This window comes from Schistocerca cancellata, chromosome 7, assembly GCF_023864275.1.
Source record: "Schistocerca cancellata isolate TAMUIC-IGC-003103 chromosome 7, iqSchCanc2.1, whole genome shotgun sequence".
NCBI classification, from domain to species: Eukaryota; Metazoa; Arthropoda; class Insecta; order Orthoptera; family Acrididae; genus Schistocerca; species Schistocerca cancellata.
In genome coordinates, this window is record NC_064632.1 from 540,832,677 (window position 1) to 540,855,395 (window position 22,719).

At 42.9% G+C, this 22,719-nt stretch overlaps 1 protein-coding gene across 1 annotated transcript; it reads right to left on the minus strand.

Moving 5' to 3' along the window:
* Positions 1 to 628: 628 nt before the first annotated feature.
* On the minus strand, positions 629 to 22,537 carry LOC126092500 (NADH dehydrogenase [ubiquinone] 1 subunit C2). The gene is made up of 3 exons (XM_049908124.1): positions 22,355 to 22,537; positions 15,044 to 15,187; positions 629 to 801 (listed from the first exon to the last, which is right to left on the minus strand). Exons 1-3 carry the CDS (start codon positions 22,500 to 22,502, stop codon positions 752 to 754), a joined length of 342 nt encoding a protein of 113 aa, XP_049764081.1. The 5' UTR covers positions 22,503 to 22,537; the 3' UTR covers positions 629 to 751.
* Between the last annotated feature and the right edge of the window lie 182 nt (positions 22,538 to 22,719).

Here is a 22,719-nt window from a genome sequence, read left to right on the forward strand (position 1 = left end):
AGGGTTAAATGTAGCCGTCTGCAGCTACACACTTCCTTTGTGCTGTGAGTATCAATAGGTCTTAATTCATAATGCAATTTCTAGAGGAATGTATCTGAACTGGAGGAAGCTCAATACGAAAGAAACAAATGCACGCACTTCCACTAACTAATATATCTTATTTCTACTGCACATTTTACATCGGGCGACAAATTTATGTTTCACCTTCTTAATTCAGAAACTGTTGGTAAAATACCTTCCCATATAAAGGTGTTTCAATATTTCTCCTATAGACCATAGATACCATATTTAACAAAACAATTAAGAAACCTTACTCCAGTGTTTTCACTGATGATTTTTTTTACTGTAAAATGTAATTCAGTTCACTTCTCTACTTACTGCGCCTCCTGCAACACTTGTGCTCCGGAAATTCTTTTTCACAAACTGCGATTCATTTTCTAATTTAAATATAGAGAAGCAGATATACAAACAAACAAGGGTTAATACAGTAGCCCATGCTCTCTCTCAACAACACAGAGTGAAGTCAGGAGTCAAACCTGCTGTCACTTGATACTGCACGATTTCCACAAACTATTGCAGGAGAGGAGAAAGACATACGTCACATCCCACAGATTAATAAAAGTCATAATTAAGAACAACAAATTTTTATTTATATGTACATTTCTCGATGATTAACCATAGGTGTGTATATAATACAACATACTACTATTCTTACAACGTAACTCAATTTCACATGGATGTGAACAAAGTATCAGCGAACAGGGTTCCACCGGTTGAAAACCTCCGCAAATTTCTTTCGTTCTGAAACAAAAATATTCCGATTTTCAGTAGTTCGGTGCAAAAATTAATCTTTAAAGGGCAAAAAAAAATTAATAATTCTCTTCTACTGTTTTGCAGTACTTACACATAATAGGACCTGTGTAGGTTAACATGAGAAAATGCTGCAGTTACAATAGTGTGTAGATAATAATTTTGTAACCAGACTATTAGCATGTTTGAAAATGTGGAGAATGAGTGTTAAAATAAGGGGATTCAAACTAAAGAACAAGTCTATTAGAATGCTTATAAAGGTAAAAAATTAATGGTGAAAAGCTAATGCCACATATTAAGACGCAGAAATAAAGAAGTGGTAGAGTGGGGAGTGAATGAGTCAAAAATATGAGAAGGTGTAGGAAGTCAATGTAGAAGAACTAAAGTGAATATACACTCCTGGAAATGGAAAAAAGAACACATTGACACCGGTGTGTCAGACCCACCATACTTGCTCCGGACACTGCGAGAGGGCTGTACAAGCAATGATCACACGCACGGCACAGCGGACACACCAGGAACCGCGGTGTTGGCCGTCAAATGGCGCTAGCTGCGCAGCATTTGTGCACCGCCGCCGTCAGTGTCAGCCACTTTGCCGTGGCATACGGAGCTCCATCGCAGTCTTTAACACTGGTAGCATGCCGCGACAGCGTGGACGTGAACCGTATGTGCAGTTGACGGACTTTGAGCGAGGGCATATAGTGGGCATGCGGGAGGCCGGGTGGACGTACCGCCGAATTGCTCAACACGTGGGGTGTGAGGTCTCCACAGTACATCGATGCTGTCGCCAGTGGTCGGCGGAAGGTGCACGTGCCCGTCGACCTGGGACCAGACCGCAGCGACGCACGGATGCACGCCAAGACCGTAGGATCCTACGCAGTGCCGTAGGAGACTGCACCGCCACTTCCCAGCAAATTAGGGACACTGTTGCTCCTGGGGTATCGGCGAGGACCATTCGCAACCGTCTCCATGAAGCTGGGCTACGGTCCCGCACACCGTTAGGCCGTCTTCCGCTCACGCCCCAACATCGTGCAGCCCACCTCCAGTGGTGTCGCGACAGGCGTGAATGGAGGGACGAATGGAGACGTGTCGTCTTCAGCGATGAGAGTCGCTTCTGCCTTGGTGCCAATGATGGTCGTATGCATGTTTGGCGCCGTGCAGGTGAGTGCCACAATCAGGACTGCATACGACCGAGGCACACAGGGCCAACACCCGGCATCATGGTGTGGGGAGCGATCTCCTACACTGGCCGTACACCACTGGTGATCGTCGAGGGAACACTGAATAGTGCACGGTACATCCAAACCGTCATCGAACCCATCGTTCTACCATTCCTAGACCGGCAAGGGAACTTGCTGTTCCAACAGGACAATGCACGCCCGCATGTATCCCGTGCCACCCAACGTGCTCTAGAAGGTGTAAGTCAACTACTCTGGCCAGCAAGATCTCCGGATCTGTCCCCCATCGAGCATGTTTGGGACTGGATGAAGCGTCGTCTCACGCGGTCTGCACGTCCAGCACGAACGCTGGTCCAACTGAGGCGCCAGGTGGAAATGGCATGGCAAGCCGTTCCACAGGACTACATCCAGCATCTCTACGATCGTCTCCATGGGAGAATAGCAGCCTGCATTGCTGCGAAAGGTGGATATACACTGTACTAGTGCCGACATTGTGCATGCTCTGTTGCCTGTGTATAGGTGCCTGTGGTTCTGTCAGTGTGATCATGTGATGTATCTGACCCCAGGAATGTGTCAAAGTTTCCCCTTCCTGGGACAATGAATTCACGGTGTTCTTATTTCAATTTCCAGGAGTGTATATGGCAAAACAACGAAAAAGAAATGTGATGATATGGAAACAGGAAAGGCAAAAATACCACATAGATGTGCATGATACATACAGGTTGAATCGTGTAAAACTTGCACTGCAAATATTGCGGAAATAGAAAGTGCTATTGATGTGTGGTTTTACACATGGATTGGTAATCAGGGGCTCATACTGTTAGCCAATCAATATATTGTAATTCATGCTAACATACACGTTTATAAATTGAACCATGCCTATTGACATTAACAAACTAAAAGTGGGGAAAGCGGCGGTAGGGGAATACACAAACAAAAGGATTTAACTTTTACAAGTTTTGGGGCCATAAATCCTCCTCCTGGCAGAAGAGGTAAAGGGAAACAAAGAGGGGTGAACAAAAGGGACTGGAGAGGTTTAGGGAAAGGGGTACAGTTCAAAAAGTCACCCACAACCCCGGGTCTGGGGAGACTCGCCAGATGGGTAAGTTTTGTCCGGTAAGTAGAGTAGATTTTTTATCTATTCATTTATACTAGATTAATCAATAATTGTTTTTGTTGTTATAAAATTGGGATAAATTAGACTGTCAGTGGTGTTTGTTGCGAGATTCTAGCGCGATTTGTTTACAAGATATATTTTCAAAAGTTCCCACACCGACATTTGTACAATATCTGTGGTAGCACACACTAAAGAACAACACAAGTGCATACACTAATTATGTGGACTCTGACTAGTAACAAGAAAACAAACCATCACAGGCTGTATTCAAAATTACCATCAGCAGCAGCAATACACACTTTCAAGTCTGGTACGGAATTAGAGCTGCACACAAGCTAGCATTTCTGTGGAGATGTTCAAGCAGGCTGCAGTAATACATCATTACCTATCATTGGGCGTAGTCTGTGTGTCCTTGTAGACAGTATCTTTCAGCTTCCCCCCCCCCCCCCCCCCCACACACACACACACACACACACACACACACACACACACACACACACACACACACACACACACACACACACACACACACAGAGAGAGAGAGAGAGAGAGAGAGAGAGAGAGAGAGAAGTCTACATGTGGAATGGGCTGGTCAAGGTGCAGGTCCTCTGCATTCAATCCAAAGATTTCGAAACAATTATTCGTGAAGACACGCTGTAATACTTCATGCACTATGGGCTGGACAGCCATCAAGTTGGTCTACAGGTTCCTCAGTCTGCAGAGGAACATCTTCCTGCATCCGTGGAAGATGTTCTGTTAGGAGGCTACGATAGTTGTTCACATTCAGTGTTCTATCTATGAAAAGTAGGTCTATGAGCTGATGGTTCACCATGCCAGACCATATGTTTATACTCCATGTATGCCCAAGTTCAACATGATGAAGAAAAAAGGGAATTGTCGACAGACCAATAGTGCATGTTTCTGCACTTTATCTGGCAATGATTAGTAAATGTGGCTTCATCACTAAACAAGATATATGAATCATTTGGAGTATCCTGTCTTAATGCCAATATAAAGAAGTTAACGCAATTCTCATAATCATTTCCAGGCAGCTCTTGATGGAGAGTGATGTGATAGGGGTGGGACTTATGTCAATGGAGAATTCATGGTGCACTTTCCTGACTCATGGCTCTTCCACGTGCGATTACACAGGAGCTAATGTGTGAATCAACTGCAACTGCAGCAAGAACATCAATTCCCCTCTTCTGTCATCACTTGTTCCCTTCTGTTACATAGTCTATGTGTTACACAACCATTTTCACGTAACTGGTTGAAGAAGTTAATAAGTAATTGCTGAGACGGTTGATGTCTATCGTGATATCTTGCCACACACATTGTACTGCATTCTTACTACACTCTCCATACACTATGAGCATGTCGGCTTTTTCTGCATTGGTAAATCCCATCGTCCACCAGCGACCTATTGCTTGACTGTCACACACTGACTAGCAAGTCACAATGCACTCGAGGAACACAAAAGCACATTGTAAGCAAACTTAACATTGTACCTAGCAACTACGCAGGCTGAATGGCGCTAACAAGTCTCTGTATGGAAACTTTTCAAAATATGACTCGCACTAGGATCCTGCAACAAACACCATTGATATTCTAATTTACCCTAATTTTAATGATATGAATATAATAGAGGGAAACATTCCACGTGGGAAAAATATATACATATATTTAAAAAGAAAGATGATGAGACTTACCAAACAAAAGCGCTGGCAGGTCGATAGACACACAAACATACACACAAAAATCTAGCTTTCGCAACCAACGGTTGCCTCGTCAGGAAAGAGGGAAGGAGAAGGAAAGACAAAAGGATATGGGTTTTAAGGGAGAGGGTAAGGAGTCATTCCAATCCCGGGAGCGGAAAGACTTACCTTAGGGGAAAAAAAGGATAGGTATACACTCGCACACACACACATATCCATCCGCATATACACAGACACAAGCAGACATTTGTAAAGGCAAAGAGTTTGGGCAGAGATGTCAGTCAGGACGGAAGTACAGAGGCAAAGATGATGTTGAAAGAAAGGTGAGGTATGAGCGGCGGCAGATTGAAATTAGAAATTAGCGGAGATTGAGGCCTGGCAGATAGCGAGAAGAGAGGATATGCTGAAGGGCAAGTTCCCATCTCCGGAGTTCAGACAGGTTGGTGTTAGTGGGAAGTATCCAGATAACCCGGACGGTGTAACACTGTGCCAAGATGTGCTGGCCGTGCACCAAGGCATGTTTAGCCACAGGGTGATCCTCATTACCAACAAACACTGTCTGCCTGTGTCCATTCATGCGAATGGACAGTTTGTTGCTGGTCATTCCCACATAGAACGCTTCACAGTGTAGACAGGTCAGTTGGTAAATCACGTGGGTGCTTTCACACGTGGCTCTGCCTTTGATCGTGTACACCTTCCGGGTTACAGGACTGGAATAGGTGGTGGTGGGAGGGTGCATGGGACAGGTTTTACACCGGGGGCGGTTACAGGGGTAGGAGCCAGAGGGTAGGGAAGGTGGTTTGGGGATTTCATGGGGATGAACTAAGAGGTTACGAAGGTGAGGTGGACGGCGGAAAGACACTCTTGGTGGAGTGGGGAGGATTTCATGAAGGATGGATCTCATTTCAGGGCAGGATTTGAGGAAGTCGTATCCCTGCTGGAGAGTCACATTCAGAATCTGATCCAGTCCCGGAAAGTATCCTGTCACAAGTGGGGCACTTTCGGGGTTCTTCTGTGGAAGGTTCCGGGTTTGAGGAGATGAGGAAGTGGCTCTGGTTATTTGCTTCTGTACCAGGTTGGGAGGGTAGTTTCGGGATGCAAAAGCTGTTTTCAGGTTGTTGGTGTAATGATTCAAGGATTCCGGACTGGAGCAGATTCGTTTGCCACGAAGACCTAGGCTGTAGGGAAGGGACCGTTTGATGTGGAATGGGTGGCAGCTGTCATAATGGAGGTACTGTTGCTTGTTGGTGGGTTTGATGTGGACGGACGTGTGAAGCTGGCCATTGGACAGGTGGAGGTCAACGTCAAGGAAAGTGGCATGGGATTTAGAGTAGGACCAGGTGAATCTGATGGAACCAAAGGAGTTGAGGTTGGAGAGGAAATTCTGGAGTTCTTCTTCACTGTGAGTCCAGATCATGAAAATGTCATCAATAAATCTGTACCAAACTTTGGGTTGGCAGGCCTGGGTAACCAAGAAGGCTTCCTCTAAGCGACCCATGAATAGGTTGGCGTACGAGGGGGCCATCCTGGTACCCATGGCTGTTCCCTTTAATTGTTGGTATGTCTGGCCTTCAAAAGTGAAGAAGTTGTGGGTCAGGATGAAGCTGGCTAAGGTAATGAGGAAAGAGGTTTTAGGTAGGGCGGCAGGTGATCGGCGTGAAAGGAAGTGCTCCATCGTAGCGAGGCCCTGGACATGCGGAATATTTGTGTATAAGGAAGTGGCATCAATGGTTACAAGGATGGTTTCCGGGGGTAACAGACTGGGTAGGGATTCCAGGCGTTGGAGAAAGTGGTTGGTGTCTTTGATGAAGGATGGGAGACTGCATGTAATGGGTTGAAGGTGTTGATCTACGTATGCAGAGATGCGTTCTGTGGGGGCTTGGTAACCAGCTACAATGGGACGGCCGGGATGATTGGGTTTGTGAATTTTGGGAAGAAGGTACTGCCTACGTAGATCAACACCTTCAACCCATTACATGCAGTCTCCCATCCTTCATCAAAGACACCAACCACTTTCTCCAATGCCTGGAATCCCTACCCAGTCTGTTACCCCCGGAAACCATCCTTGTAACCATTGATGCCACTTCCTTATACACAAATATTCCGCATGTCCAGGGCCTCGCTACGATGGAGCACTTCCTTTCACGCCGATCACCTGCCGCCCTACCTAAAACCTCTTTCCTCATTACCTTAGCCAGCTTCACCCTGACCCACAACTTCTTCACTTTTGAAGGCCAGACATACCAACAATTAAAGGGAACAGCCATGGGTACCAGGATGGCCCCCTCGTACGCCAACCTATTCATGGGTCGATTAGAGGAAGCCTTCTTGGTTACCCAGGCCTGCCAACCCAAAGTTTGGTACAGATTTATTGATGACATTTTCATGATCTGGACTCACAGTGAAGAAGAACTCCAGAATTTCCTCTCCAACCTCAACTCCTTTGGTTCCATCAGATTCACCTGGTCCTACTCTAAATCCCATGCCACTTTCCTTGACGTTGACCTCCACCTGTCCAATGGCCAGCTTCACACGTCCGTCCACATCAAACCCACCAACAAGCAACAGTACCTCCATTATGACAGCTGCCACCCATTCCACATCAAACGGTCCCTTCCCTACAGCCTAGGTCTTCGTGGCAAACGAATCTGCTCCAGTCCGGAATCCTTGAATCATTACACCAACAACCTGAAAACAGCTTTTGCATCCCGTAACTACCCTCCCAACCTGGTACAGAAGCAAATAACCAGAGCCACTTCCTCATCTCCTCAAACCCGGAACCTTCCACAGAAGAACCCCGAAAGTGCCCCACTTGTGACAGGATACTTTCCGGGACTGGATCAGATTCTGAATGTGACTCTCCAGCAGGGATACGACTTCCTCAAATCCTGCCCTGAAATGAGATCCATCCTTCATGAAATCCTCCCCACTCCACCAAGAGTGTCTTTCCGCCGTCCACCTCACCTTCGTAACCCCTTAGTTCATCCCCATGAAATCCCCAAACCACCTTCCCTACCCTCTGGCTCCTACGCCTGTAATCGCCCCCGGTGTAAAACCTGTCCCATGCACCCTCCCACCACCACCTATTCCAGTCCTGTAACCCGGAAGGTGTACACGATCAAAGGCAGAGCCACGTGTGAAAGCACCCACGTGATTTACCAACTGACCTGTCTACACTGTGAAGCGTTCTATGTGGGAATGACCAGCAACAAACTGTCCATTCGCATGAATGGACACAGGCAGACAGTGTTTGTTGGTAATGAGGATCACCCTGTGGCTAAACATGCCTTGGTGCACGGCCAGCACATCTTGGCACAGTGTTACACCGTCCGGGTTATCTGGATACTTCCCACTAACACCAACCTGTCTGAACTCCGGAGATGGGAACTTGCCCTTCAGCATATCCTCTCTTCTCGCTATCCGCCAGGCCTCAATCTCCGCTAATTTCTAATTTCAATCTGCCGCCGCTCATACCTCACCTGTCTTTCAACATCATCTTTGCCTCTGTACTTCCGTCCCGACTGACATCTCTGCCCAAACTCTTTGCCTTTACAAATGTCTGCTTGTGTCTGTGTATATGCGGATGGATATGTGTGTGTGTGCGAGTGTATACCTATCCTTTTTTTCCCCTAAGGTAAGTCTTTCCGCTCCCGGGATTGGAATGACTCCTTACCCTCTCCCTTAAAACCCATATCCTTTTGTCTTTCCTTCTCCTTCCCTCTTTCCTGACGAGGCAACCGTTGGTTGCGAAAGCTAGATTTTTGTGTGTATGTTTGTGTGTCTATCGACCTGCCAGCGCTTTTGTTTGGTAAGTCTCATCATCTTTCTTTTTAAATATATTTTACCCTAATTTTAGTTTGTTAGTGTCAATAGGCATTGTTTCATTTACAAATGTGTATTTATGCACAAAAATATTTGAAGTATTATTACAATCTGTTTATTGGCTAACAATATAAGCCCCTGACTACCAACCCGTTCTGTGAAAACCACACATCAATAGCAATTTCCATTTCCACAATATTCGCAATGCAAGTTTTAAATGATTCACCCTGAATACATAGTGTTCTATAGCATTCTAGGACCATTAATTCCCATAGATGGTGCCCTTGACAGATTTGATTATTTTTTCAGGAGAATTCCAGGATCTTTCAACAATATGCCACATACTTCTTTGTGGTTATGTCTGTAAAAGGTTAGAATAGGCTATATTAACCTTCACAGAAGTTCCATGGCTCCTAAATTCCCTAATTTTAGTACAATTCAGCACCTGGGGGACTGCCTTGAGCCTTATGCTTGCAGTATGAATACTCCTCCGCATGTCCTACAATGGTTGGGAGAAGCACCGCAGGGGGTGTTGATTCCCAAGCTGTGGATAATTATCAGCCACAGATTCATTCACTTTTAATTTTTCTCTATTTACTGTAGTGGCTTGTTCTGCAGAGGCTAGGTGGAAATTAGATGGGGGAAGGAGAGGGGGAAGGAGAGGAGGAGGAAAGAGAACAAATGAGAAAGAAAGGAGACAGGCACATACTATGATAAAACAACTGGTCAAAACCAATTAATGCAAACCACTCAGTCTTGTTTATATGCCTTTCCACAAATCTAACCCTCTACTATTCAGCTAGTTATTACCTTTGTGATGTACCTTCACTCATGACATGCATAACTACAGGGATCGCGAGTCCATACAGTTCACACACCCCGCTTATAGAGGCCACCTGGGTCGGCACCCTGGTGCACCACTCTGGTGAGCCGCCAAAGAAACAGTATTATTTAAGCCATCACAAACAAATGCTCAGCCTATTCAGTAACCTTTATTACTGCTGTCCATTCACTGTTTTCAGTGATACGTGAAACCTGTACTTCACTATCTCTTACACTGGCTCTATAAAATATTAAATTCTTTCCATTCCACTTGAACATTTCATTACTGTAAATATATCTGATTATTCATGAAAGTGTAAATATCTCAGAACTTGCAAGGAACAAGAATGAGACTTTGCTAGCTCTTTTAGGATGGGAATGTGTAGCAGATACTGATAACAGGATACCTAAGAACCTTTCTGCTGGCGTGAATTTTTCACTGTCTTGTGTGTGATCACTCACATCTTTCCTGTACTATGTCCCAATAGAGGTTTAGAATAACTTTTCATCTTCCCTCCAGCAACTTTACATCTTATTTTTTCTTTCAATTTTGTACTTTTCCCTGCTTTTGCTGATGTAAAACTATTCGCAGAACTTTTGTGGTCAGTTCTGAAATTCACCACTCGAACTTAACAGACTGCCCCATGCATTTCTCCACACATCATTTTTATCTAACACACTAGTCATAAAACTGATTACAAATTAATTTCATCTCCAATTAAACTTCAATTAAACTTGTTTCAAGCCTCCATTTATCGTAATATAAGCCAATTCAGCCACTAATCCCAAAGTTAGCTGAAAATGCATTCAAAGCACAGCAAAATAAATGAGCTCCGCTTACTTGGGACTGAATGACGCACTAAATGCCTGAGTAGATGTAAGATTTCTAGGAAAACAACCATGTAACTATCGAGGGGAGAAATGTGTTGACTCTAAACTTTGGTCACCAGCATGAATATAAGAACCATCCCATTTTAATCTTTGCAGAATCTCTCAAGAAAGATTACACTATGACAAATCAATATGTTACTTAAAAAGTTTTGAGTGGAATACAAATTGTGGAAGGAGTATAGATAACAATATAGACAGCCTTCACACACACACACACACACACACACACACACACACACACACACACAGAGAGAGAGAGAGAGAGAGAGAGAGAGAGAGAGCACACATTACAACTGAAGTTTTTCAGATAAAAGTTATTGCAGACAAAGGTGATTACAAGGTAAGCATTACAGTTACATTCTAGAGATCACTGAGGTCAATGAAAATTGAGCCAACTTTTGTTTTCAGATCCTCAACGTTTATTGTGTCAATGCTAAAGGCTAATTAAGTATTTTATCTCCTCTGTTTTCCTTCCCTACTAGACAGCACTGTTAACTGCGACAATAGATGATTTTTTTAAAGTGTCTATGTAAAAAATAAATGAATAAAAGCAAACTTTTGTGGAACTAAATCTTTTTTGTAGTACTTGCTGTAAGGAGGAGGTTTGTTCAACATGAACCATACGCAGGAGCTCCAATTTCCTGTAAAGGCGTGCTATCTAGAATTAAACATGCTTTCCTTGTGACCCACTTACAGTCCAGTCAAATTACACAAAAAAAATTGCCCCAAGCTGGAAATTTTACAGCTGAAAATTGGCAGAAATGCTCAGGATGATATCCAGTTCAAAATTATAAAAGTCCCCAAAAATTCATTTTGGGGAAAATCTGCCATCTTGGAATTTTCGAGTTAACATAGTAACTGACCAAGTGTCCAATTGGCTTTGTTTCTGCACCAAATTGTATGTTTTGTTGCCTATTATAACCAAAAATAAAGATAAAAATATAAATACTCTGGGAGACTGCGTATGCAAGTAATGTGACTGCATGATGACCAGCAATGCTTGCACTTGAGCTATCTGCACGCATTTTCTGATGCAGCTCTCATTGGCAATCTAATTAAGGATGTGGAAAAAGTCGAATCTTGTCTCAGTGATCATTTGAAACACACACACACTTGGACCTCCTTTTGGAAGAGATTTCTGTTGACAATGTTCTTTCGTCAGATTTCATCGCCCATGCAGCAGATTTGTTGGTTGGTACCACGCCTGCATGTACAGATGTAATTGGTGCCATAGAAAGGTTCTGTAGAGCAATCTCTGAAATCCCTGGAGCTAAGAGTCTTGCAAAGTTTCGGATAAGGCAGATTTTGGGAAGATACAGCCCTAAGAATAAAAAAATAAAATCACGACTCTTGCCTCTGTGTCTAAAATGTCCAAGATCAAAGACACTCTCATTAATATAAATCCAAAACAAGTTTTTTATTGACTGCTGTGTGTTGTATGCAACAATGATGACCTTTGAGAATATCTGAAATACAAACTAGCAGCCTGTGATCTTATGATGGGACATTTATGAGAAAGGCATGAAGCCCGCATTAATTGACGTTCTTGAAGAGATTGTGCCACCCAAAAATGACTTTCCAACCAAAGCAGTATTTGCAATTCCGGTGGGTCTATGCTGCATTGAGTCCCAAAAGAAACGAAGGGGATGTTGACAATGAATAAAATCTTTTTTGTTTTCAAGCCGCGACAATTCAAATAAAATTCCCAAGCTTTCAATGGCACTCTCCGCCATCATCATCAATTTGACTGCCATTTGACTGCCAGGGCTGGCACAGTTTCTGCTTGTATAAGCACGATTACAGCATCTGGCACCAGTCGTAGAGGGCTGAAATGGCACATGCATGGAAGTTGACTTGCTACTATGAGGTGCGCAACTCATCTTATGCTGAATTGACACTGTTTGAAAACAAACATTTTATTCAGACATCCATGAAAGACTCCAAGAGCACATGGAACTGATGATGCTACATCATCAACATCTACTCAACTAGCGTACGTTAAAAAAAACTGTGCCTCATTGTTATCAAGACACCTTACACTAGCTGGGATCAAGGTAATTCGAGCTTCGGGGGACGCAGATATTGTGGTGGTGAAGAGTGCTATACATATGGCCAACAATGGCATGGCGCTCCTCATTCTAGTGGCCACGTGCAGCAACTGGATGTGACCTAACTTCTGCTCCTTGCAGAAAAGGCAAAAACTAGTTCAGAGACAACAGCTGTTTAAGGGAAAGAGTTTCTCTCTTCAACAAAACAGATGCTACACACCAGGAAATCGCATAAGCTGAAGAACATTTCCTTTTCGTTTTGTGCCATTATGGTGTTGAAGACAACCTGAACAGCATCAGACAGCTGTACAGCAGGGCAGATGCAAAGTAGTCCACCACAACAACATTTGATTTGGCCACGTTTACATCTACACCCACAGTGGGACAACAGCATTTTTAATGAGTTTACCACTGTCAGCTGAGGAAGACATTATCTTCATTAATTTTGTCTAATATAAACAAAAATTGTTGGATCTTTAACTGATTTGCATCATTACCTTTAGGTTCAAGTATGGATGGGAAATAACCTTCTGGGAAAAGAATAGGGCTGGAGTGCGCATGCCAGTTGGCTTAAACCAAATCTAACTGGAGACCAGCACTAGAGCAAGTACTTCAAATTATATCTCGCAACTGTAAATCTGGTTGCAAAAGCAAGTCTAAATCCAGGGCAGGCGGCATAAGTTGCACAAGTATGTGGGGCTACTACACTGGCCATTGGTGCATAAATCTGTGGACTTCACAGACTGACATCAAAGACAATGTCAAAACTTTGACTGTCATGTTTTTATGTAAACTGTAAATAACCAAAACATGTAAAAAGTCCTGCTCACTGTTTTTTCTGATAACTTCCTTCTGTTATTAATGTTTGGCCAGTGAGTGAACATATTACAGCAACTTCACCCACTTTCATACAAAAACACTATCATTGTTACTCTTCCCATCCCATGTAAATTATTTAAACTGCATTTTATTTTTGTTGGACTTTACAACATTACTCTGATTAAAAAAACAACACAACCACATGATCAGAAGTGGCAAAATTGGAGGTCTTTTTTCCAGCACTAGTGGCGTTAAAATGTATATTATTACCAGAATGAGATTTTCACTCTGCAGTGGAGTGTGCGCTGATATGAAACTTCCTGGCAGATTAAAACTGTGTGCCCGACCGAGACTCGAACTCGGGACCTTTGCCTTTCGCGGGCAAGTGCTCTACCAACTGAGCTACCGAAGCACGACTCAGGCCCGGTACTCACAGCTTTACTTCTGCCAGTACCTCGTCTCCTATCTTCCAAACTTTACAGAAGCTCTCCTGCGAACCTTGCAGAACTAGCACTCCTGAAAGAAAGGATATAGCGGAGACATGGCTTAGCCACAGCCTGGGGGATGTTTCCAGAATGAGATTTTCACTCTGCAGCGGAGTGTGCGCTGATATGAAACTTCCTGGCAGATTAAAACTGTGTGCCCGACCGAGACTCGAACTCGGGACCTTTCTTGAAAAACAAAACTGGACTACAGCAAACAATTTTATCATTTTAGGTGCTAGGATGCTTAAGCTCATTAATTTGGTACATAAATTAACCCAATTGGCTGCCTGGTTCTGCTACTATAATTAAAACTCTAAAATTAAAATCCCAAGGTTTCAGTATTGTCACGATGGCAGAATTTCGCCAAAAGCGTTTTTTTAAAACTTAGATCTGGAAAGTGTCCTGAATGTTTCTGTCAAGTAGCAGCTTGTTTTTTTAAATGTCCGGCTTAATGTCTAATTTGACTGGACTATTAGTAATATGTCTAGGCCAAGGACCCAAAACATCTGCGACCCGCCGAAAAGACTTGTAAAGCGGGCTCCAGACAGAGTACGGGTCAGCTTTGCCTGTCTTCCTGTATAGCCAGACACTCATTGGTGGCCACCAGGCAGTCTCACCTGCGCCACAAGAGGTTGCGTTTGCAGTTCCGCCCAACACGTGACTGAAAATAGTCCACGATGTATCCTGGAGAAAGTGTCTAATATACCCCCGTGTCATGGCTTGAAAGGTGTTCACACCGAGGGAGCCGCATGGGCCAGGAGCCAAGAGTTTACACTCTTCATCAATCAGGTGCTCATTCTGGTGCCATCATAGCAGCTGCACTGTCATCCACTGTCCACCTTCCACCAAGATATCAACTGACCCAAGAACTCTTCATGTCATCAGCCATCCTTTAAGGTTAAGGGGTCTTTGAGACTGCTCACCAAGAATCACCAGAGTAGCTGTTTCGTCGTTTAACTTTTCTGGTTTGGTCTAGGGATACTATTTTGTTGTATAATGGGAACATTCTTTTCATACGTTTTTCATTCTTTATTGTAGGCCTCAGAATCAGCCATACATCAGTTACTTTGTACGCCAGAAGAGACATTCTGTTGGCGGTTCAGAGTTAATAAAATCCTTACAAATAATTTGGAACTTTTTCTGTCTGTAGTCCGCAGACATACCAATTACTCATCAAGGTTTATATTAAACAACTTTGTTGTATGATGTAATATTTCAAGACATTCTTCTTCAGGGGTTACAATGGGACACCCTTTAAATCTTAGTATAATACCCTAGCAACATGTAAAAATGTCCAGAAATGAAAACAAAAAGTGAAAATGATAATTCTGGTTACCTGGAGTTGGGAAATCTTCAGGATGCAACTCTACATAGTGTCTTAAAACAGCATCCTTTTCAGCCAGATAATCAGCCCTGTACTTCTCAACGAAGTTACCAAGAGCAACAGCACCTAGGGTAAATAGTGCATGCCTCTGTATGCCTGAAAAATAAATACATAAATTAATAAATCTTGAATCAATGTGCAAAATTTATATCTACAGCAAAGTTAATGCAGGAACACAGTCAGTAACCTACCGGTAATCATCTGCCAAAAAACTAGGTGAAAAAGATTCCTACAATACAAATATAAAGAGTAGTTAAAATACACTTTATAAGTAATGCATACTGCACAATTATGTATTACTCACAGTAGTAGTTAATAACAAGAGGAGACAACCTAGGTCTCTGGCTTTGCTACAGGCCAGTCTGTCACTACATCTAATTTTTTCCCATTCACCAAATAAGTACAAAAATCAGTAACCAACATTAACATCCATACTAACCACATAAGTTATTCTGGCACTCTCCATACTGAAAACATAAGTACTGTAAATTCCAAAATAAATGGTTAGATTCAGCAATTCTCATTGGCTACCACGTGCTATCAGCCAGCTATGACCAACATCAACAAACTGACAACAATCAACAGGCAATGCAAGAGCCACTGACACTGTAACTGCACTTTAGCTGCAGTAGGTCCGTTGTGTGTGGAGTGATAGTGTAGAGAGATGCGACGAAACAGTGCAAATTATGTATGAACAGAAGAACTTTTACAACAGGGATTAACCAAATGAAGCAATGGAGTATTTAATTTTTAAGACACTGACCTCATATTCATGAGGACATAGTTTTCCCTGGCCGGCCATCCTCATATAGTTTTCCCTAAATCATTTCAGGCAAATGCCTGGAAGGTTCCTTCTAGATCTACATACATACTCTGCAAAGCACTGTGAAGTCCACAGCATAGTACCACATGTTAGGATTTCTTCCCATTCCAACTGCATGTGGAGCACAGTAAGAATGATTGTGTTAGTCCTCCTGTGCATGCCATAATTAATCTTCTCTTATAGTCCTACAGGAACAACATATATGGAGATGAATATCTCCAGATTCTTCACTTAGTGTTGATTCTCAAAAGTTTTTAAATATTCTTTTCAGAGATAACTGCAGTCTATCTTCACATGTCTAACACTAGAGGCTTTTAATGTTTCTGTGGGACTCTACCATGAATTAACAAGCCTGTAAACATAGTACTACCATTCTTTGTACATTTTCAAAGTCTCCAGTTAGCCCTATTTTTTATGGGTGGCATACACTTGATTCTAACATGGGTCAAACAAATGATTTGTGAGCAACTGCCTTTGTAGACTGACTGCATTTTCTCAGTATCCTGCCAATGAACTATGGGCTCTGAGCACTATGGGACTCAACTGCTGAGGTCATTAGTCCCCTAGAACTTAGAACTAGTTAAACCTAACTAACCTAAGGACATCACAAACATCCATGCCCGAGGCAGGATTCGAACCTGCGACCGAAGCGGTCTTGCGGTTCCAGACTGCAGCGCCTTTAACCGCACGGCCACTTCGGCCGGCGCCAATGAACTGAAGTATGTCACTTGCCTTATCCACTACTCAGCCTAAGTGATCATACCATTTCATAACCCTACAATTATTTACATCCAGCTATTTGGATGTCGACTGGTTCCAATTGTGACACACTGTTTTTACAGTCACTTTTATATTTCTGAACATTCAAAAGAAGCTGCCAATTTTTGTACCGCTTTAAAATCTCATCAAGATTTGAACAGATACTTGTGTAGCTTTTTACAGATAATACTGGATTGTAATTAACTGCGTCATCAGCAAAATGTCCAAGGTTACTATTAATATTCTCTATACAGTCATCAATTCACAACACAAACAATATAATTCCCTGGGGCACACCTGACATTACATCTATCTAATCTCCAACCAGGATAACATCCCGCATCCTCCCAGCCAATGCATTCTCAATCAGTCCACAAAATTTGTTTGGTACCCCACACAATCTTAACTTTTGTTAAAAATTGTTTGTGTGGCACCGAGTCAAATGGTTTTCTGGAGTCAAGAAAAAACTGCTTCTACCCGACAGCCTTGATCAATGGCTTTCAGGATGTCATGAGAGAGACGTGCAAGTTGGTTTTCACATTATCGATGTTGTCGGAATTCATGATGGTTGGCATGGATGACATTTTTGGGCTCAGAATATGTTCAGGATTTACAATGGGTGTACATCAATGAGACATAACATTAGTTCACAAATATGAAATGATCACATAGGTTCAGTAGTGAGTAAAGCAGGTGGTAGACTTCAGTTTATTGGTAGAATATTTGGGAGTGCTTACAAATCATTTGTGAAACCCATTCTAGAAATTGCTGAAGTTTGTGGAACCCACAACTAACAGAGGACACTGAACATATACGGAGAAGGGCAGTACGAATGGTCACAGGTTTGTTTAATCCGCAGGAGAGTTTCAAGAGAGATACTGAAGGAATTGAAATGGCAGACTCGAAGATAGGAGTAAACTATCCAGAGAAGGAGATTTTCACTCTGCAGCGGAGTGTGTGCTGATATGAAACTTCCTGGTAGATTAAAACTGTGTGCCCGACCGAGACTCGAACTCGGGACCTTTGCCTTTCGCGGGCAAGTGCTCTACCATCTGAGCTACCGAAGCACGACTCTCGCCCGGTACTCACAGCTTTACTTCTGCCAGTATCTCGTCTCCTACCTTCCAAACTTTACAGAAGCTCTCCTGCAAAGCTGTGAGTACCGGGCGTGAGTCGTGCTTCGGTAGCTCAGATAGTAGAGCACTTGCCCGCGAAAGGCAAAGGTCCCGAGTTCGAGTCTCGGTCGGGCACACAGTTTTAATCTGACAGGAAGTTTCATATCCAGAGAAAGTCTACTAACAAAGTTTCAAGAATTGCAAAATTGTTAAGGTTTTCGTGGCCACTTGTTGACAAACTGCCTATTGGCTTCTGTCTCGGGTTCTTCGGCCGACGTTCATCTAATGATTTTTCTGACGTTTCGCCAGCACGAGTGGCTGGCATTGTCAAAGCTTCACCCTCCATTGCCGGTGGTGAACTGGAGCCGAGCTCGCGGCCGCAGACTATATGTACCTGGCGCGCCAACGTGCGAGGGTTTCTCCGTGGTCATTTCCGGTGCGGTTCTCCTCTTGCTACCTGCGACGGTCGTTCGCTGCAGTACGGGAAGCCAGGATCCGTTTACCTTAAGGCTTTCCTCTTTCTTGTTGAAACTGTTCGCGTGTTTTTGTATTTCTGCACAAACTTTCAAACCACCACCCAAGCCAGAAAAGAGGCATGATTAGTAGCTCCTAACGAGAGCAGGACAAATATGTGAGCCGCAACACCTCAAAAGAGAAATGCAACACCTGGAAACTGTTCTGAGGAGCAATGGGTACTCCACAAATTACATTAGAAGTGTAACAGAGCTAAACACTCGGCGAAGTAAGGAACCAGAAAAAGAAATGTCGGGTACGGCCTTTCTGCCGTACATTCCCAGAGTGACTGACAGAATCGGCCGTATATTGCGCAAACATGGCGTAAAGACGATTTTCAAACCGACAAGGAAGATCAAAGAGTGTCTTAGATCGGTGAAGGAGAAAAGAGACCCACTTGCAATGTTGGAAATATACCGTATACCTTGCACATGCGGAAAAGTTTATGTCGGAATGACTGGACGATCCATTAACACCAGGATCAAAGAGCATAAGCAACATTGCAGGTTGGGGCAGGTGGAGAAATCGGCCGTGGCAGAGCACGCACTGAATGAGACCGACCACGTAATAAAATTCGCCTACGCGGAAGTTCTGGCTGTAGAGAAGCACTATCACACGCGCTTGTTCAGAGCTGCTGTAGAAATCCAAAAACACGCGAACAGTTTCAACAAGAAAGAGGAAAGCCTTAAGGTAAACGGATCCTGGCTTCCCGTACTGCAGCGAACGATCGTCGCAGGTAGCAAGAGGAGAACCGCACCGGAAATGACCACGGAGAAGCCCTCAGACGTTGGCGCGCCAGGTACATATAGTCTGCGGCCGCGAGCTCGGCTCCAGTTCACCACCGGCAATTGAGGGTGAAGCTTTGACAATGCCAGCCACTCGTGCTGGCGAAACGTCAGAAAAACCATTAGATGAACGTCGGCCGAAGAACCCGAGACAGAAACCAAAAGGCAGTTTTTTCAAGAATTGGTTTTAAATGATTACTCTAGGGACATACTCCAACCCCCTACACATCACTCACACAGGGACCCTGAGAATAAGATTAGAATAATTACTGCATCCACAGAGGCATTCCAACCATCATTCTTCCCACACTACATGTGTGAATGGAACAGGAAGAAACTCTAATCACTGGTGCAACAGGATGTACCCTCTGCCATGCACCTCACAATGGTTCGCAGAGTATAGATGTAAATAACAATTGTTTCTGCTGCTCCCATTTTGTCAATAGGTATGATGTATGCTGTCTTCCAATCATGGCGAATAATGCTTTTTCAAGGGATCTCTGGTTATTATGATGGAGGCTAATTTACCTGCAAATTATGTATTGAATGGGACAGTGATTCCGATGGTGTCTTCGACTCTTGTTTAATGCCAGCAATTTTAGCTATTTCTCAATGCCATCGACACTAATATCTAGGTCTATATCAATCATCTATGCAGTGTTGGAGGAATTAAACTGGGGTAGTAATCAATTTCCTTAAAAAAGAAAGATCTGAAGACAATTCCGCAGTCTGAGCAGTACCTATAGTACCACTAACAGCCTCACATTTTACCAAAATTTCTTTACGGTTTGAGAGAGATCTTTTGATAAGTTTTTGCTGTGGTAGTCATTGAAGGCTTCATACATTGCCCTCTTGAAAATAAACACGTTTCACGCATTCTCTACCTATAGCCTTATGCTTTCTTTTAGACCAATCATGCATCAGTTGCTGTTTCTTTAAAGTTTATTTACAGTGACTGTATACCATGCAGTATCCCTTCCATCATGAACTTTTCTGCTAGGTACATAATTATCCAGTACTTGGTCAACCATTCTTTTGCCACATGAGCCACAGTTCTTCTATCTGTTCAAGCTCAACTAGGTAAATATTTCAAGTTATCTTTTGGGACAGGGTATGGCTGCTTCTTTAACTAAATTATCAAATGTGTAAATTTCCCTGCTCTTTATACCACGATTGCTGTAACTACCTTACAGTCACTAATGCAGTTTCAGCAAAGGCTTCCCCAAACAAGGCCTGTCTGCTGCAATTCGATACAATATATTTCCATTACAATTGGGCTTCTAAATTGACTGTTGTAGGTAGCTTTCAGAGCAGGCATTTAGTTATGTTTTACAGGATGTCCTGTCATGTTCACAATTTAGAAAAATAACTATCAAAATAAATTGTTGGATGGTTAAAGCCTCAGTCAATAATGACAGTCTAACTGAGTAACATTCATATTAGTGAACTCAGGTTCCTCCAAATTTTTCGGTTACATCTAGGACTGAGCAGCTGTCATTAGGAGGAGCAAATCACAGATTCACACCCATCCTTGATTCTGAATCCTGCCCAATCAATCTTGCATGCAGTTTCAATTTTGATTTGAGTTTCTTACCCACTCTGACAAATCCACCTCCATATCCCATTAGCCTATTCTTTTGATATATATTTTGATTTAGACCGAAAGTCTCACAGTTGTCAATTTCCTATCTTAACCAGCTTTCTGGATTACAATTATTACTTTATAGGTAGTTCTAGTATTGTATGAGTTCGACTACTTTCAAAGAGCGCTTCAAACTATGTTGTGAATGCTTCAGCAACTCACCACAAAGATTTTTAAGGTTTCATTTGTGTGGACTGTTTCTTTGGGGTTTCCAGTAATTCTTTTGCGTCCCCTACAGCCATCATTATTTGGATTGTAAAGAGAGTCACATTAAGTTAAAAAAACTCACTTCACACAATTAGTCACCCGTGTAGCAGAGTCTGGTGTGCAGTGTACCTCTGACCCATTTAAGGGCAACCCTGCAATTCTCAAGCGAATGAGGTAAGTCCATGAAGTCACAGTGTAACTTGTCTGAGAATCTTCTCAGTCTCTCATTCAATTCTTCTATCTGGCTCAGAACCAGAGTCCCCTGACCTGTTCTGGCCACAATAGGGCAGGTTGTGAGCTTAGATGACACTCTGCAAGAAAGGCTGATTATCTCAACCCTCCCCACCTGTCGAAGGAATGTTCTCTCAGAGCCCATACAACAGTCATTGTCCATCCCAATGAGCACCAAAATTGGCAGTTGAATGCACCTTGTTCTTTCAAACACTAAAGACAATATAGGGGTGTTACCATTCCCCCACCTCCCTCTGAACTGATACGGACTATACAACATTTAGATACTGAATCTTGAATTCTACATATACCCTCTCTCCATTAACTCCTTCAAAGAGCAATGACATATTGATGGCATGCAATTAAACCCTGTACATCCATTTGATTAAATTTTACATGGGATGTAAAAACAGTTTCTTACAAGCAATATAAACTGATCCAAATAAAAGTGCTACATGTGTAACTACATGGTAAAAGCCTAATTACTGACAGATTACAGAAATTCATGTACTTTCAAATCTCTCTCTGATAATGGGGCCACTGAAATTACGATGTCTCACAGAAAGGCGGAGGTACGAGGTTTTCATTGCCTATCATCGATATGTTACAAACCTCTTGTAACAACATACACAATAATGTATTGTCCAAAGATGATGGGTGCCTCACTGACTTCCTAACAGTTACAGCCACTCATTCGAACAAGAACTAAGCATAAACAATCCCATCGATTTCGCTGTTAAATTACATTTCATTTTTCATACGATCAACACATTCACAAAGGCGGCAGATTTATGCGGACGACATAATTTATGATTTACAAAGCACTTATTTCAAATGGTGTAATTCTGTACTCATACACAGAGAAATCATTGACAGTTCAGTGCACAAGAATCTCTGCATTAGCCCTAACAAATAATATACTACACCCATGGGAGGATTTCATGTTCCTTCAATAAAATAAACAATACACACAATTACACCACGTACTACTTTAGTTATAGTGGTTTGTAAATATTTACTGAGAGTCAGAAGCGTTTCACTTTTAAAACCAAACGAAACTGATGAATTATTCCGTGGATTATAACATAAACATACAACTACCAAATTTCCTCCGATTTCAATAAGCGCACAATCTGCTACACTTGCAAAAATAATGCTCCGAACAGTAAAATCTATGCACATACGCACCGCTTAGCAAGGGACGACGGTTAGCAGCATTCGCGAAACACACACCAGCGAACGCTATGCCTCCGTATGTCAAAGGAGCCCATATTTTGCTAAGAAGCGGCTCTTCCCTTTGCCTTTTCCCATCCAGCAACTCCAAAGGAGACGCCATTTTGTTCTGGCTTCAAAGATAGCTAGCTCGTTAGCTCCTAGTGAACTCACTCCCTCACTGCGTCCAGTAGCCGTTCGCGAGAGACTGGCTGGGACCCAGGCCTACGAACTGCACCGATAGATGTCGCACGCACTGCAATAATGGTAAAGATCTGTGTAGCTTTAATTAATGGGTCGTTCACATGCCATGATCTGTCACCGCGGAAGTCTGTGCACAT

Excerpts from the sequence above, each read along its gene's own strand:
- LOC126092500 (XM_049908124.1), bottom strand. The coding sequence starts at position 22,502 with ATGGCGTCTCCTTTGGAGTTGCTGGATGGGAAAAGGCAAAGGGAAGAG. Across the intron at positions 15,188-22,354 it reads CCGTCGTCCCTTGCTAAGCG|GCATACAGAGGCATGCACTA; the intron begins GTGCGTATGTGC and ends TTTATTTTTCAG. Across the intron at positions 802-15,043 it reads TGAAGATTTCCCAACTCCAG|AACGAAAGAAATTTGCGGAG; the intron begins GTAACCAGAATT and ends TTTTTGTTTCAG.